Genomic DNA, 19,590 nt, shown 5'->3' with positions numbered 1-19,590 from the left:
GGCTATGCTTACCACAATACGAAAACGAAATAAATTTATACCATAATAATGTGTTTGTCAAACTTCAGAAGAAGCTTAGGACGTTGGATATTCATGTGATATTATTCATATAATAATATATTCAGCATTCATTTTGTCATTTGCACTGTATTATAATAGTATATCTGTGCTTCTATACTTAGGAAATTCTAATACAAGTTTATAGTGCATTGTGTGTACTAACGATCAGGTACCAGTGTTTAAATATACAATAATTTCTAGATATATATATAAAGTATTTCAATCAGAAGTTTAATACCTACCTACCCATAAACTAGGTCTCCTTAGCATGGGACAAGATGAGGCTATGTGAATTGTCCACGGTTACTATTATATTTATTTATTTTAAACAGAGATACTTACATAGTATCTAGAAACAATAAAAAGAATGCTATAAATTCTTCAGGATTTAGAACTACGCAAAAAAATTAATATGGATTTTCAAGCATAGATTAAAAGACAAATGGGTAAAAAGAAAGGAACCGTCGAGAAAATGAGAATCTGTAATGACTGTGTCATTATCAGAACTTTTAAGTCTTATATTTTCGCGGTTGGTTCACTAAGTATTACAAAACATTAAGAGTCTTAGTGATTTCGAGTTCTTATTACATATTTCCAACTTACTAACTAACATTTTGTCTAAAAAAATGCATAATTTATTTCAAGAACACGATTAGATTAAATAAAATTACTTCATTTTTCGCGTTAGTCGCGTAGTACCTAGTTGAGATTTCCCAAGGAGCAAATTATAAATGTCTCAGTTAAAGTTATTTTTTGTAACTACGCATTTTCTTTTAGTAATCTGAGTCTGTACAAAATATATTATCCCTCTGAATATTTAGAATTTGTTAAATTTATTATCTTAATAAATTTAACAAATGCTAATAAGTAATAATTAAGTATAATATGATTGACAATGAACTGAAAATATACCGAAACATATTAAATATATGTTTTATTTTATTGCTTGATTATCAAACCAATTATAAGACTGATATTATTTTATTATATATGCCCACTGTCATATGTCTATAACAGAGTTTATGTCTCATTTAGCAAAATTGTCTATTATAAGCTATATTTTCCTATGTGACACATTTATAGAACAATGGTTTCACCTTTGTTGTACGTATTTATTCCCTCTCGACTTTTTTATTGCTCTGAGATTGCGCATTGAAAGGAAACCAAGCTGGGTATATACGTAGATACCATTACGTAATAATTAGTATCCAAGTCCCCTGCAGTATCTACGCAGTTTTGTACAGTATTGTTCAGAGGACTATGTTACAGTATTATTTTTACAAACTATTTATAAAAATAATAATAATAATAGGTACTACTAGATAAACTTTTTAATTTACGCACCTGATGCTGTTTTATTTTGTAATCTCAAAACCTGTAGTTAAACCTAAATCTCTTATTTTAGTCAATTTTCACATACCAATTATAACATATTATAATTTATTTTCCTAAAATATGTGTGTATTCGTGTCTGTATTGATAATGCTCTACTAAATTAATTTATATTTGTGACTAGGTTAAAATTTTTTATTAAATAATTCATACTGGCGTATAGACACGAACTATTGTTGCATAATTAATACGAACCGACGCCACACTCATACATTAACGTTATCAGTACTTTACAGAAACTATTTTCATTGTGTTATTTTATACTTGTAATGATTAGCCAATTTATTTTTAAATTTCACATATTTTTGTATTTCTTTGCTCTTCAATCCTGTTACAGTCCGGTTACTATCAATAATTATAATTGGATCCACACTCGTTTTACTGTCATTATATAGTTTTTCGTTGTTATTATTTACAAAATAAATTGTAGGTATATTTATAGAATCTGTACCATCTTCCGGGAAAACAATATATATCACCATAGGTTTATCATCATCTCCACCCATTTTCACATTCGGCGGTGCTGTTGCTATTAAGATTTTGTATGTGTCGAAGGGTTGTTTAATAATAGGTAGATTCAGAAAATTCGTGTTTACCCGCTCTTGTATATAGTTACCATCCTCGCCTTTGTGAGGAAATATTATTTTTACTATTTGGTTTGAACATCCTGTACCCAAATCCGGTAAATGAGGGGAGTGGGTCTTAGCGAGAATTTCCCTCCTAAGGGCAGCCTTCGGCGTTAACACCTGAGAAATTTTTGCGAATAGAGCGCCAAATATTTTCGGTTTAACTTCCTCTTGAACGGAAATAGGATTGAATTTTACTGAGAATCCATTATTTATTGGTAAACTTTGAATTATAATATTTGTGGAATATATTACCAGAAATGATATTGCTACCTGAAATGTACATATTTTTGTATTAATCTCAAAAGAATGTTTCTTTTAAATAAGTTTAATTCAAATAATAGCAGTAAATTAATGAACTTACGACGTGCATTTGAATTTTACACTTTCAACCACAAATGCTAAATATCCACTAATGCTACATTACTTCTTATATACTATTCATTACACGGAGTTTACACTGTGATCATTGTCTCATTTGTTTTTAAAAACATAACCGCACTATAAGGATGTTTTCGCATTAAAATTTTCAAACTAACATGAATACTAAACAACTAAAGGAAATGCTGTGTGTAAAATGACTCTGTAAGTACTAAAAAACTGTTTGAATTGTGACTAGTGAAAGTTTACTAATAAAGTATCCAAATATTATTTACGACCTATTACCTGAAAAAGTGTGATGGACGAACTTCTTGTACTAATAACTCTATTTATATAATTGAAATGGCTAACAAATAAATTATAATGAAATTCTATTGTTTTATAATAAAGTTAGTTGATTTCTAAAGTAACTAATTCAATAGATGTTTTAAAAATATATCTATGTTATGTATATAGTTCATAATATTATCGGTCTCTGTCTGAAACCAACAACATTTAATTAATATGCTACAAATGATCTAAAGTCACATCAAGATGTTAAGTTTCAAACTTACGCCAGCAATTAACAATTTGCCTAACTGTAGAAACCTGCTTTACATACGTACAACTTACATATAGGTAGGTATATTAAGGTAGCACTAATAATAAATTACCTAGTTGTAGCAATAAATTTGTCATCTCCGCTATCTCAAGATTTCCGAACAAAACTAAGTTAGTGGATATTGGTTTTGCATAAATCTTATTTTAAGTGTACGACGTTTTAAGGACTGATAACTTAAATCTTGTAAAGTAATCGAATGACATTTTTTTATATATAGATGATATATGGATGTAGGTCCATATAAATCTATGTATTAAATAATGTTGGTCTATTAATTTAGAAGAATTGACTGAAATATATGTTGTACAATATACCTAAGTTCAAAAACATCAATCAAAGAATTATATAAGGATACCAACATGCTGAACCAAAATTCTTAATAGTCAATATATTTATAAAAATATCACATTAAAATCTTTAAATCTTTTAATTGTAACTTGGTAGGTAGACACAATGCCTACTCATTGTAGCAGAATAATAAAAGTTAGTGGTTATTCGATTCCAGTGAACTATAATAACAATCATGAAACTAGTACGAATATGTCTTTTTGTGCATGAAACATGAAACACGTCTGTAAAATTTTATGACTCCGTATTTTATTGAAATCGTTCAGTGTTGATATAATACATAAATCCACATCAGCATTAAAATGAGAAAATGTATTTATCTGACTGTTTGTTATTGGTTCACGACTAAACGACTTAACAGATTTTAATTAAATTTGACGTGAAGTTAGATTGTAGCACGAGAAAGGATGTAGACTAGCTTTTAGAAAAAAAACATCATGTAAAGGGTGAAATAGAGGATGAAAGTCTGTACAGACTAAATAAGACTATAGCTAGTAAAACGTAAATCAATTCTAGAATGATAATGAAGTTCTGAACGAACTTTAATGAAAATGTATCGTTAAGATAGACTATATCATGAGGACGGAGACAGACGATCTTCAAAATAATTTTATATCAAAAAGTAATTTAGCTATTAAATTTAAAGAAATCGTGGTAAAAATATGTTAGAAATCAACAGATGTCGTATATCGAAGTTTTTTCAGTATAAAGAAAGGAATATTAATTTAGCCCTAACATAGCACTGGTTCCATGACACCATATGTACTACCAACGGTGGAGTACTTCTTCGAAATTAACTTTTTTATATTTGTGTAACATGTGTTATTGAATAATCGTAACAAGACGCAAATTGTCTGTTTGTTTGTATTTTTTATGATAATGGAATGATGCACCCGCCTGCGCTAACGGTTTACGGCGGGGCACCAGTGGAGAATGATAAGATGAACATGAGGTCAGGTCAGTTAGCTCATGGTGGGAAATTTACCAGAAGAAAACCCGTTTCCCCTGCGTTCGTGTGGTTATGTCAACTTAAGAATAGCTGGTGAAATTGGTAATTTTCGATATGTTGTTGAAAATGGGTAACACCAGGCTAAAGAAAGCTTAAAAATATATCTTCCCATTATTTATGCCAATATTTTCCATGTATTCATTCTATATAACGAATACGACAACAATACATAAAGCATCAATGTATATGTTTTATTTATTGTTGTTTAAACATAAACATTTACTGTGGCATTTAGACGCAAGGAGTCACGGGCACGGCTAGTCATTATATAAACAGACCATGTACATAACAAGAGTAAAATTTACTCAGTTGATTTTATCTTTATCCCTTCGCGCATCAAGCCAATAGCGACATCGTCACGTTTTTAGGCCGTCCTTCAACCCTAGCACTGAAGCGTTATAATCAATTTGTGTAAAATACCTTACCTGCGACCTAATTAGCCATTGTACAGTCCACGTAATCGCTACAATAAGCAAAGGCCTTCATAAAACTATCTATAGTATAAGTAACTATTATCTTATTTGACGGCCTCGGTGGTCTATCGGTTTAACACACTACCGCCTTACTTCCGATGGTCGCGGGTTCGATTCCTCGCACGGTTCAAACGTTTGTATTCATGAGTATGATTGTTTGTATCTGTCCGAGAGTCTTCTATGAATGTATTTACGAAAAAAATATATATCTATGTATTTATATCTGTTATAGTGCCCATAACACAAACTTTAGCTCTAGCTTTACTTGGATCTAGATGGCGCTGTGTGAATTGTTATTGTTGTTGGCATTATTATTATTATTTGAAAAGAGTACTAAAGCTGAGTTTCTTGTCAGTTTTTCTCATCTCGAAATTATCCCAAATTTATTATAGCTTTGACATATTATAAGAGTCTATAATAGACATAAATTAATAAAGATATTTTGATATGAAAATGTAAGTTTACTCAATTTTTAAATTTTCTACTTCACGTAGATCTTTTACGGAGATAGATTCATTACAAAGCCATCTGCGTAGGTAGATCTGTCTCACAAATATCTGCCGACAAGTAGCTTGCTTTGCATGATGTATATTGGTTAAAGAGATAAAACAGTAAAAACACAGGATACGGAGTTAGAACATCTAATTTTTTTATTTTTACTCTTTTTTGCACCAGGTACAGAAAATATTAATTAATATAAAAATATGTATAACAATGATGAGTACAAAAGGCGGTCTTATCGCTAAGCAATCTCTTACAGGCAACCTTTAGGTAGACGGTGAAAATATAAGAAAAAGAGTAGGTGGTACAAATGACAATACAACTAAGATTGGCAACATATGGTATTGAAATCTTTACATAACAACGAACTGTCTGTGATGCTGTTATAGTATATAAGTGACACTTACCACTTACCAATGGCGACGTAAAAATCTTATAAAATACTCATATATGTCTATATTTACTACATCATATAGTTGCTCTAAATTATAATAGGAACTAGTATTGTACTCATTTATTAACATATTATTTAAATAAAAATTAACAATTATATTTATAAATGACGGCCTCGGTGGTTGATTCCTCGCACGGTGCAAACATTTGTATTCATGATTATTGTTCTTTGTATTGGTCTGGGTGCTTATTATATTATATTATGTATGTACATATTTACAAAAATATATCTAACTATTTATATCCGTTCTCTAGTACCCATATCACAAGCTGTACTTAACATGGGACTAGATGGTGCTGTTTTAATTGTTGAGGGTTATGTATTTGTTTTTATAAAATACTTCAATGGTCTTTAATTATACAGCGAGGTATTTAACTGTATAGCAAACTCTAATCGCTTACACAGCTAATGAAACGTCGCCATAATGAGATATTCCATCGGAAGTTTCGTCGTGCCCACAATTGAGTTCTCGTATAAGACGAAAAAGGAATAAATTGGAACAAAGTTATTTACTTTGGTAAATGTTCTGCATTCATAATAGAATCGTTTTCACTTTGGTATATATCCAACAGTATAATTCAACCTCTTTTGCATCTTAATATGATTATGAAATGTACAGTTTAGATCTATAGAGAGTGTCATGGTTTATTATTCGGAAAGATCTAAACTTCAAGTGTATTAGACACTAAAAAATTTTGTGTAACAATTATGAGTGAATTTCTGGTGATAGGTAGGTAACAAACCAAATGTTAATCTGACAGACATCGCTGTAGATGTGGTAATTTAATCCCTGCCACTTTACATTGCATTCTGAATACCCTCCGGAAAAGTGGGCATGTAAAGCAGGTATTGCTTTCACCACAACGATGTCGACTTATGAAAATGCCTCTGACTACCTCATCTGGGTTAGCAGTCACGATATATATTTCAAGTATCATGATAAACACAATGAGTTGTATCTGTAACATGAAAATATAAATTAATTATATGAATTTGCTCTTAATCACATCAATTTATATTGATATATAAAATAATATACCTATTATCAAGTACACATTTTATTTTCTTATAGGTATAAATTAATACTTATCAATTCATTCGAATAACTTTCAACTACAATATTTCAGGACAATTCACACAGCGCCATCTAGTCCCAACCTAAGCAGAGCTGTTATGTGTACTAGACAACTGATATAAATACACGAAATCACCCAGAACGATATAAATATAGTTCCACGAATACTACTTCCTCCGATTGGTGATTCCAATAAATATTAGAGCAGCAGCAGTAATTCACTGCAATGAATGCTGAGACCCTTTTAGCTTACAGCATGACAATGCGAATAAAGTTTTATTCACATTGTATAATGTTATGAAAACTAAATAAATGATTTACTTTTATTAGTAAATTATTATTAAGAACTTAGTAATAAAGTATTTATTGCATTAGTATTAGTGCTTTTATTTTGAATTATTACAGTCTTATATTCATTGAATATCATTCTGAAAAGAATCTTATTTTGACTGGGCATTATATATACAATTCAGTAACATCTCCAATTGATTCGATAAATGCCAATAGACTTTACAATCGCACAACCATCTTGTCAGCCACAAAATATTTAGCTATATAAAAGATTTCTGACACAAACAAAAATTAACATTTTTTCTGGATCGCGAATATTACATTGTTCAATATTTCGATACTTTAACAATAAAGAATTATATTTTATTTAGATAGAAAATACCATATTTTATGTTTTCTTAGTAGTAAAAAATTTATCATTATATTTCAAACATTAGTCTAAATAATACCATAAGATATAAATAATACCATTATTTTTACTTTCTACCCGAATGACAAGATTATTCAACACATGTTTTTTAAATTTGTACTTTACGATTGTATAATATAATCATTGTCAAATCACTATTAAATAGATTTTACTACTAATAACTTCAATTAAAATAAGTATATGTAGGTAAATCACATTTTATGACTTACTTTTACCATAACTAATAATATTGCTGTAGTCCATACCAGACAGTGTATGTATATTATTGTGCTGTAAAGAGAACTTCGTGACGTGAATATTTATACAAAAGAATATTTCACAGGATAATTCAAGCATTTTCTTACTTGGGAACAATGATATGCTATAATAATTCTAATAATATACACTACACTGTCGTAATACTATATCAGTGTTGAAATTTAGACCTTAACCTCTCTGCGTATAGTTTAAAAATCTATACGCTCTTTTCGCTCATATATACCCTTTATTTATACAATATATTAAAAGGTTCATCAAACTGACTCGACAGATGGCCTGTGTGAAAGAAGATAACAGGTATACACAGGCTGTGCTGACCCCAAATAAAATGAAAAGACCTAAAGTGATGATCACAATAACGAATTCACTCGCGTCGTTGGGCCAATTAAAATAAATTGTAAACAATGAATCATAACAACCCACCACGGCCGCGGACGCCTCTCCTCCTAAGAGCAGTTTGTAAATAATTTATTATTACAGTGTCCAAAAGATTGAAAAACTGAAGCGACAGTCCGCCGGTCAAATAGCTGAGCTAAACGAAATCTTATGAATTAAAAATATTCTTTAGTGTTAAGTCTGTAGAGCCAAAGTGTATGGGGTCTCTTGCTCTATGGTTCGATTACTTAAGCCATAGCTCAATAATAACGAGATATTCAATATAACTAATGGGCCGCTTTCGCCCGAGTGATTATTTAGTCTACTCTTTTTAGATAAACGATAGATTATGTTTTATTCATTTCTGTGATACAATCGACATTTCTGCCAATTTTCATTAAGATCCATTGAATTGTCAAAATGACACACAAACACATTTATAAACATATTATGGCTGCCTATAATAATGAACGTTGCAAACAATGAAAGAGTTTCTCAAATTTTTACACTGGAGTTTATTTTTTCTTAACAATACCTCTCTACAGTATTAATACCTATATACTACATATAGGTATTAACAGAAGACTATTAATTACCTACAGTAGTTAAATTTCCCCAATAATATCAGTTGCGAATAGAAATATCAGTTACATTCAACTCCTATGTTTTCAAATCCTTGAATAGGAGTTTGTAGAGGATGACAGACCTGTAGTTACGGTTGCATACGACCAAATAATCGGATTTTCGATATTCATTGCCAGAGCACAAATTCAAAACTAACTACACAATAGACAGTGATCGAGAATCAGGTGGATGCAACCCGTCCTATTCGATATTGATTTCTATTTTATGAAATATTCTATACAATTTGGACTTACATTAAAAGCTTCGTGAGAATATTATTTTATGAAGCTTGTTGCAGTGGTAAAATGCTCTATCATATTAAATTCATATATTATTAGGGGAAAAGCGTTGTGAGATATTTAGCTATAGAACACTACTTTTTGTTATCTATAGATGCTTTTAAAACAGTTTGTCGTAACTGACTTTCAATGCATAACCGAAACACTAAACCTTAACAACTGGAATTAGGACCATATGAGTCGAAGAACTTTATAGCGATCACTTTATATGACTATATTATATCACTTTTCTTAAGAAAGGAATTATGAAAATTCTTATGACTTAAAATATTCTTTAGTCAAACAAACGTGAAGTAAATACTTTATATTTATTATTTTATTAATCTACCGATCATTCGAAATGCATATTTACTCAAGAATAATTAGAAGACAACGTGTCTGTTGCTGTTTTAAGGAAATGGAAAGAAAAAAATCCTTATTTAAAATCTGATGTAAATGTAAAAGACCAAATAGTATACCAGTAATACCATTTATACGTAACACTCAAATATTAAATACGCATATTTTAAATTTATGTTATTTTCCTTTATGAATAACGACATATGTATTTTTAACTAAAATATATTATTAATGTATTAAGGAAACAAATGAGAATCACTTAGTTTGAAGAAACTAAGTGCATATAAAACTGCAGTAAGAAAGGTTACTGGAATTCATGGAGTAAGATAGAGTTAAGATTGGCAATGAATACGAGACACGTGATTCGGGCCGCTTATACCATTACCACATCTGAAGTATTTTCAAGCATAAAAATACAAATACTGAGAAACGAAATAAATTTATACAATTTTCTTCATAAAATCTACTTTGGCGGTGTTGAAATCCAGTTTGTGCGCTTAAGTAATAAACACGTAAAATGAAGGAAATATTCACTGACTTGTATAAAGGTTGGCTTATATTTTCTTCTTAGTGTCAACTCATCATTAGATGTAATAGAATACTTTTCAGAAATAATTTCATCATTTAAAATTGTTATTATATAAACAATAGAACTTCCGTATAGTCGTTCTAATACGTTGATTTTTATATTCTACATAATAGTAATAAACTACAGTGAACTACGTACCAAACTTAATAAATAAATCTTTGAATTGTTTTGTTCTACTCTTGTATTTATATGTCAAAATTTTGAAAGTATAAAGATCTGACAGGAGTAGTTTTTTACCGCGGCTTCTCCCGCGCAAGCGCCTTATTTATTATACCCACGGGAAATTCGAGAAATTCTTCATCAGTGGATATTTACGTAATAAAAGATAGAACTTTTGAATTTATAACCAATGAATGTGCTTGATAAATGCATTGCGATATATATATAGATCTTATGTTAACTCTCTTTGCTCATACGAATATTTTAATTCGAAAATATGTCTGTATGTCTTTTTGTTACCTTTTAATAACTATACGACTGAACCGATATCAATAAAATTTTACCTATTTTATATATAAATTGTATACATCTGGAGGTTATTTTTGATTTAAAAAACAATAAAGAAGATGTAAGTAGACGAAATAGAGTATATATTTTGTGCAGACGAAGTCGCCGGCAACAGCTTGTGTTTATGTAGGTAGTAAGATTCTAAATACATTGAGGTTGAATAAACGTATCTACAATGTTGACACGGCACACGTTACTCTGTGAAGGAAAACATGGAGCTCTCTCAATGTTTGAATTCTTGAGCTCCTAGATTACTTATTTTATCTTCAACATTTACCGCTAACGTACCGCTGCAAGTAGTATTACTCTGATACTATCGAAGTTAATATCGGAGGAAATTTCTAGAATTGTACATATTAGATGCAATATCAGGTCGACCTTTAATCTATTTCTCTCTGGTAACCGTCGTAGTTAATTCCTGGTCAATTTGCCCCCATGGGCTGACTTACCTACTCCATTGTATTATGTACTGAAGCCACGCCTCGGGTGTACTATTCTACATGCATCCATTAAAAAATACAACAAGTATCATATTCTACAGTATATTCATCTCCAATCTTAAGATATAATTCTTATTACCAACCTAACAATACAAATATGTATATTGTCTTTTCGTTTATATCGTACTAGCTCCCCAAAATATGATTATCTTTCACGGCTATTTTGATAATGTCTATATATATAAAGAAGTAAATTGCACCACTGTGAAAAATGTACAAAATTTCGGTCTTTAGATACAATCCACATAATTTCTCTATGCATATAAGTAATGTGAAAGTGGATGGTGAAGAGGTCATCACAAATGAAATGAAAATATTATGTCGAACTGCTAGTTATAAAATCCGATGAATTGATTATATTATGAGAAACAAAGAGAGCTTAAACAATTATAAAAGGTACACAGAGCCATCTTCGTGGAACACATAATTAAAAAATACTGTCAAATTTAGAATCCTGCCATTTTAAATCAGATGAAAAACCACCTTCATTTTCTTTTAAAATGTAGAGAAGAACATCTGTCTTACGGTATGATATTTTTATCTTCGTATTAAATTAGCCACCAAAAAAGGCTCTTATTAACCCACAGAAAAACGTAATTTAAGAGGGAAAACTCGGTCTGAGAGGAATTGCTTACTCCTATTTTATTACTACAATTTATTCGTGATCTTTTTTATACACTTTGCAATAAAATTGTAATATAAAATATAAATTCTTTGTTTAAGTGTTAATTAACTTCATTCTCGTAAAGAAGATTTGTATAATATTTTGTCTGGTATTAAATGCCGAAATATTGTAAGAATATAAAACTGTTACAATGTTCAAAATACTGTAAAATATATTTAAAAAATAATTATAGAAGCACTTTTAAACGTATATTAATTATCAAATTTAAAACTAATGACAAGTTCATTAGTTTTAAATTTGATAATTAATGACTTTTCTTAATTGAATGAGTGTATATAAATATTTGGTTTTTTTTTTTCTGAGTAAAACATTAACTTGATTTGAGTAATGAATGAAGTTGAAAGTAAACGATATATATATATATATATATATATAACAGTTGTATTTATGTAATTACGTCATCAAGGTATATATTAGAATTCAAATATTTTTTTATACTTTTATTTTCTAATGTATTTCTATATAATATAGGTATTAAATACAATAATTTTTATATTTATAGATACTGCTTAGTAAATATTCCTCTTACAGTTAGTTATATTTCCGATCCACACAGGTAACATAAAAACTAATTTTATAAATACCTATACACAATTCTTATAACTTTGGGTGTATAGACTGTCCTAATGTTTCCTTATAACAATGCTCAAATTTTTACAAGATAATCTTGTTCAAAAGATGTCTTCATCAGAAGCCAGCTCGGTAGAGCTCTTAAAAATTATGTTCTAATAAATGAAATGCTTCCTTAACTTGAAGCAAATAAAGTAATTTAACTGCATTTTTATGTGTTATTCATCTTGTTCAAATTGCCTCTTTATGAGAGACATTATCTTTTTGTGAAAAAAACATCTTATTGCTAACAGTTAAAAGTATATTATATGAGTAAATAACAAATACTTACGCACTAAGCACTTGCATATTTCTATATTTCAGTATTTCTTATTAATAATTTTAACGATTCTACGCGAACTGTAGGCTATTATTATAAAAATTTAAGAGCTTAATTTAGCAGGCATTGCTCTTGTGATATGCATCGCGGTGCGACTCGGAGAAGTTAAACTTTGTTTATTTCCTCGTTGCCGCGAAACGTTCCCAGTATAATAGTATTTGTTTCGTAAGTTTGTGATGAAAACGTCGGTCGCGAAACTTGTATACTTTATATCCTACGTAAGTTATAGTGAATCATATTCAAATATTTTTCTCTTATATAGGTGTCGTGTGAATTGTAGAACCAAATCTAATAAAGTGTTTACTAATAATAATAATTGGTAGATATTTTTCTTTATTAGTTTATATTCAGTTTAATAACATCACATAGTTTAATCCACTATTCAGTCTGAAATTCGTAAATTTGTTATAGGTTTCATGTTTACAATAAATATATAACATTGGTTGTGATACTCAATAACTTATCTTATTTTAACAATAACTTCTAATGACGGTTAGAAATTCTTTTAAAAGTCAAGTGTAGGTAACTTTATTCTTAAGAAGCAGTAACCGTAGAAGATGACGTTGATGCAAAGACATAATAGAATTTCGCTTGCATTCAGTTACTAACAAAATTGTAAGAAATATTCAATCTAACTAAGCAACTTTCTACATTTTATATAAAATTCTTAACGATCCCGTAACTGGAATTTTTCTTTGTACTATTTCTCAAGTTGCGTCTATGTGATACTTTATACATAATTCGCTTGACATATTCAATATACGCAATAGAATTGTTGTCGCGCTGTAAAAGTTTCCGTAACTCGTGTATGCAGTGAGATACTTTTCAATTTCTCTTTACAAAATTCAAACATCATTATGGAGACTTAATTCAAGCTTATTTAAAACAGTCGCTAGAATACGCTGAAAACTCACTACAACAAAATACAAAACTGTTTATTTCTAGAATATTCAGAAACTATCATAAACGTTAGCACATGAATCTCTTCTAAATATTTATTTATTTATACAACATTTCTCAGCTTTTTATATAGTACATTCTAATTTAATATATGATAAATATAATGCATATCTGTTTTTTATCTATTTGTTACTTTTTACGATTTTGCTACTTGACGTAAAAGTAGATTGTATCATAAAAAAAAATAAAAAATATTTGCTTGCTCAAAAAAAGCAGAAGGGACCGGATAACAACTAGTAAATTAAATAAATAAATAAATACTTATTTATTGTTTTACGTTATCTGTGTAATAACCGCGTCGGGATCTAAAAAACACTGCTTAATAGCCTCGATGTAAGATAAAATAAATGACTGCATGGTAATTTCTAAATATAAATTTGTTTATGTACATACGTGCATAGACAAAAATAGGTGTCATGTATGTTTACAGATAATGTTATAATAATTTAAAAATAGAAGTTCCACTTGACGTACTCATAAATCACTACATATAATGTACATAATAGGTACACAAAATAAACATATTACAATAGTATAGGGTCGAATCAAATGCACGCGTGGTATATATATTCGCTAAAACTGATTCGATATTCAATTTAAAAAAATCTAAAATCCTCGGTAACATAAATGTGCTGTTATTAAGAATATTAGACCTATTTTATTGCTTTATGCTGTTTTGATTATGATTAACAACAGATTAATAAATGTACCTATATGTGCAGAAATGTAGATATATATATATAGACTAGACATATCAAAATCCTTTAAACTCATAAAATTGTAAACTAAATTCAAAACGCCATCATAATTCTATATATCCAGCTTAGGACAAACAATAAAATATAACAGCTAATACATACTTAAATTAACAATTGTGGTAACGAATATGTTTATTATTACATATATACTCCGCCATCTCCCAAACTAAATAAAACTTATACTATTGATTCAAATATTTAGATTTTTTTAACATACAACTAGACTAATTATTTTTATTTCACATTTCTATGTGGTGACTAAAATAGAGTCTAATAATAATCTCCTCAGACGTGACAACGCATTGAGCAAGTGTTCTAGCTAGTGTTACGGAATATTAAACAGCAATCTCTATTATTACTATGGTATATCTGTTACGTACAATTATAATCGGATACATATACATAATATACATATATATATATATATATATATATTACGTTCTGAGATAATTAGAGCATATTCACTATACAACTAAACTATTACGTAGTCAACCTACACCTAATTAAGACCAATCTAAACGATTTGAATATCTCTGAAAATACAATATTCCATATTTTGGTAATATAAAGCGCCGTAGGTTGATTTAAAAACATATAAGAGATCTTATAAAGTATGTTTCTTATAGCTTTCAAACAAAGGAAAAATAAGAAACAATTTTTTTTATTGTCCATAAATATTATTAGAATATAAAATTAACTTTTAAGCAATTTAATGCTATAACGCCGTTTAAATAATGAAATATGTTACGACAAATAAATGAATTATCAATATTGTTTCATATTTTGATGAAATTTCGTTCATGAAAATATTATACTAATTTCTTACGAATTTTAAATAATATAATCCTGTATATAGTAGTTCATATTGTAATTTATTCAATAAACCTAATTGAGTAGAGTGCCCTATACTCAATCTGCAATAAAGCCCATATATTTCAAGCAGAGTGCATACACTATCAGTATTTAATTAATTTAAAACGATTTTGGAACATATTTCAACAGGATTTCAATGGGTTCGTTTATTGATTCCTTTGTACATTATAATTTCCATTAATTTATCTTTTACTATATTTATAAATATATACCCTTCGTAATAACATTAACGGATAAGATTTTTCTTCATTCTTTTTTGCAGGAATGAAAAAAATATGTGTATTCAAAAATGCTTAAATTAAGTTTATTTAAATAAAAATTATTTATATTTTATTATGCTAATTCAAATAATTGCAAAATCACATATCTAATCGGTACCGAGTAGTTTGATCCGAAATAAAATAAGAATAATGGTGCGGATATTGCGTGAAAGGGTGGATATTTCAACAGAATAAATTGTTTCGACAGTTTTGTTTGATAAAAACCGGTTGTTGGCGTTACACAATAAACATATGAACTTGATCTCCCACCGATCAGATCATAATATTCACAAGACTAGAAGATAAATAGTGGCATAGTGAACAGTCAGGTAACCCCATTTGTCTTCGTCGCGACTTATATCCCTCGACCTCAACCGTAAAACATTTCCGGACGTTCAAATATTCTCCATTATGTCAGCAAAATCCAACTTTACTGATTCGCAATAGAGATAGAAATTTATTAACAAAATCGTTTGATTGCAGTACAGTATTGTTTATACCAATCTACGTAATTATATCTATTTCTTTCGACATACCAATAAAGAAGTTCTAAAAAAAAGGTATAAAAGATTTCAGTCATGTTGATGGTACACAAATCCGCAATTTCCTTTTTACCTTCGGTAAATGTATATGGCGACACACGGGGAGAGTGATAGGACGAGTACATCCTCATTTGATCGAATAGTCAGGTCATTCAGCCTATCGTGTCAATTTCGTCAGATATTCAGTTTAACCGCGATACAAAGGGAAGAAGCAAATCGACTAAATACGGTACATTATTACTTACTACTAGCTAGGTAATAATGTACCGTATCTGGTCAATTGCTACTAGCTACCACCACCTCACTATATTTTTTAATAGTTCTAATGCAATGATGCTCTCACCTGCGCTTGCGAGTACCAGTTGATAATGATAGGAGTAGCGTGATGAATTAATTGTATCCAGAAGGGACCGCGTGGATGTCGATCTGACTAAATACATTGATTACTTGTTAGTAACGGGCCACTAGTCACGTTACTAAAAATCCCGACTGCCCAACTTCGCTGTGATAACAAAATTAGGAATAAAACTTGAAAAATTCCGTAATGTAACAATACATTCGAGAACATTACAGTGTTAAGGTTTGCCAGGTCAGTTGTATAAGTCTTGCTTTATTTAGAACCAGCACCCGCCGATGAAGCTTATTCATCTGTAACATTTAGCTGGCGACCTGACACACAATCTGGGTTAATTATAAACTTTCACGGCTGCATGCTTTTATAACAATCTTCTTATAATTTAACGACTTCAACAACTGTAACACAGTCATTACACGATACAATCAAACGTTACCAAAAGCGAATAATAGTAAGATTCCTAATCAATTAACAGGTATCTCTAATCTGTGTAATAAAGTAACTTTCAGTAAATGAACTGCGCTATAAAAGTGTCTGGCGATAAGAAAATATACTAACTTCACTTTTCTTACATTAAATGCTAACACTATTACTCAAAAGCTCACAAAATTAAAGAAGTTAATTTTACCGAAGTAGACTTTCTACAAAGTCGTCTGCACGGTTATAGATAACTAATCTAAGCTTGCATTGTAAGATAAATTTCCGTTGAAAGGCGACTTAGGCATGAAATGAGAGATTACAATGAATATAATAAAGATATGTTTAGGTACATCATATTTATATGCATCTTATATAATATGTATTTAATATATAGTGCAACTCCTCGTTACAGAGCATTCTATCCAAAGACTATTTAATAGTCGTACACATTCGAAACTAGAACTGAGTAGAAAATACTGTTAAATAAATTTTCGTATTGAAACCTACTAAAAGCTTTTATATCGCGCTATAAAATAATGGTGTCAGTAGTTACTATTAAGTGTGTGCTTACAATGTTCACAGGAGTAAACTTTTACATCTCATAGAATTTGTGGGCTGTCGGTGAATACTTCCCCAGACGATCCGTTCGCATAAAAATAAATGTGAATTCACTACTAGGTACTTAAATTGAGCAAAGGTCATTTGCTTGGGCAGCAGTAGATATAAAATACGTTGGATGCATGACGGCCCCTAGAGCCGTTACAACGTATATTACCAAAAATATAAAACAGATCAAAAATTAAGAGTACGAAGTTAACCTGAATACATGCTATTACAAATTCATCAGTTATATGGTCGTCCTATCGTATATATATATATATATATATACGTACCTATCGTATATATATATTATATATATACGATAGGACGACCTATACTATACTATACTATAGCTACCAAACTTTCGGCATCTATTTCTTCTTAATATCAATATTAATTTCCTTATTTTCATTCATTTTGTTCCTTTTATATCTATTAGTTTTTTTTTATTCTGGGTCAATTACTAACCTATAATTATAAATTACTTGGAATTGATTATCTTTCAAACAATAATATTTTTAAAGCACATATTTAGGAAAATTTTCAATGATATATACCTAAAGGTAAATCTTCCGCTTATACCATGTATATTATTATAACTATAATAAAATAATTTACACAATACGTGACGACTAATAATTTAAATTTTATAATATTAATGTACGTATAATTCAAATATATGAATGAATTATACATTGCAGTAAAATATGTGTAATTAATAATGGTAATATAAAGAATCATCACAGTTTAAGGAATCAAATATCCTCACCGTTGATTCTCAATATTTTTATGAAAATATCATGTATGCCAGGAAGAATATAGACAGTTTCAAAAGAGTTAGTGATTGCACTAATAAAAGCTTACGTAACAATAACAAACTGATTTTACCTAAATGTCGTTTGGCTAGAGTTAGTAATTCGTTTTATGGCAATTGCGTAAGGTTTTACAATAAAATACCAGAGTCTGTTATAAATCTGCCAGAAAAAAACATTTAAATGTCAAATAAAATACTTCCTTTGCAAAAAAAAAATTAGAATTTACTATAAAATTGTAGAATTCGTTAACGATAATAATGTTTTTATAGAAAAACTTTAAATCCATAGCACTGATAATATTATCTGATTACACTAATAATGAGCGCGTAGCGATTTCTATGTTGATTATCGCATGCCTCTTACTTGTTATACTGTAATTATTTATATAAAAAAACATCTATTAAAAAGAGTAACACACAAGTTTCTTGCTCATTCTTCTTGTGATGAATCTGCATTCCGAATGAGTGGAAGAATCAAAATATGACTATTCAAAAGTGCTTGTCAAAATCTTTATTCAAATAAACTCATTATTTATTTGAATAAAAATTATTTCTATTCTATTTCTATTAAAAAAAAAGTTGTACAGTTTTTGTATTTAAATCAGCCATTTAAAGATTAGTAGGATTAGTTTTAAAAAATATATTATTTCAGTAAATAATATTGATGATCATTGTAAATCAAGTAATATTATATATATTTTATTATACTAATTTTACTTTTTGCTTGTTACAGTTACTGAGAAGGAGATACGGCTATGGTAAGTACCTACTAAGCGGTAAAAATAATAACTAATATTAACCAATTTAAATCTTAAGCAGGCTAAATTCTTATTAATAATACAGTAATACTTACCTCTATACCAATTTATTTATATTTGGAAATTCAAAACTATTACGGGCATAATTACAACAATATATGAAATAGAGAAGCCACTTGTTGGTTTTCACAGGTAGTTTAAAGTTTCAATCTTAATATGTATAAAACTTGATATTAAATATTTAATGAAGAGTAATACTAATAATAATAGAGTAATAAAAATATGCCAAGATTATTTGTTTTAAAAAAGTAACGTATATCTACATAAAATACTTATTAAGCTAATTGCTTGGTCTTCATGTTTCTCGCTGAAGGTATTCTATTAGAAAATCTAAATATATATAACTCAAAGATGACTGACGTAGTGATCTATCAACGCACAGCCCAAACCACTGGACGGATCGAGCTGAAATTTGGCATGCAGG

General features: G+C 29.2%; 2 protein-coding genes across 3 annotated transcripts in view; one reads left to right on the top strand and one right to left on the bottom strand.

The window, feature by feature from the left end:
• LOC131855126 (frequenin-1) overlaps positions 1-19,590 on the top strand; it is a 228,322-nt gene that overhangs the window by 195,158 nt on the left and 13,574 nt on the right. For both annotated transcript variants that reach the window (XM_059206370.1, XM_059206369.1), the window contains one exon: positions 19,082-19,106. In XM_059206370.1, coding sequence (XP_059062353.1) covers positions 19,082-19,106 — 25 coding nt within the window. The remainder of the gene's footprint in view (positions 1-19,081; positions 19,107-19,590) is intronic.
• LOC131855124 (uncharacterized) lies at positions 1,409-2,483 on the bottom strand. Its single transcript, XM_059206365.1, has 2 exons — positions 2,443-2,483; positions 1,409-2,351 (listed from the first exon to the last, which is right to left on the bottom strand). The coding sequence occupies exons 1-2, from the start codon at positions 2,449-2,451 to the stop codon at positions 1,698-1,700; spliced, it is 663 nt and encodes a 220-aa protein (XP_059062348.1). The 5' UTR covers positions 2,452-2,483; the 3' UTR covers positions 1,409-1,697.

The sequence above is a fragment of the Achroia grisella genome, unplaced genomic scaffold (genome assembly GCF_030625045.1).
Source record: "Achroia grisella isolate CSIRO2021 unplaced genomic scaffold, CSIRO_AGI_Agris_v1 utg1304, whole genome shotgun sequence".
Lineage (NCBI taxonomy): Eukaryota > Metazoa > Arthropoda > Insecta > Lepidoptera > Pyralidae > Achroia > Achroia grisella.
The sequence above is the reverse complement of the archived record's forward strand: the minus strand, read 5'-3'. Positions and strand labels throughout refer to the sequence as shown.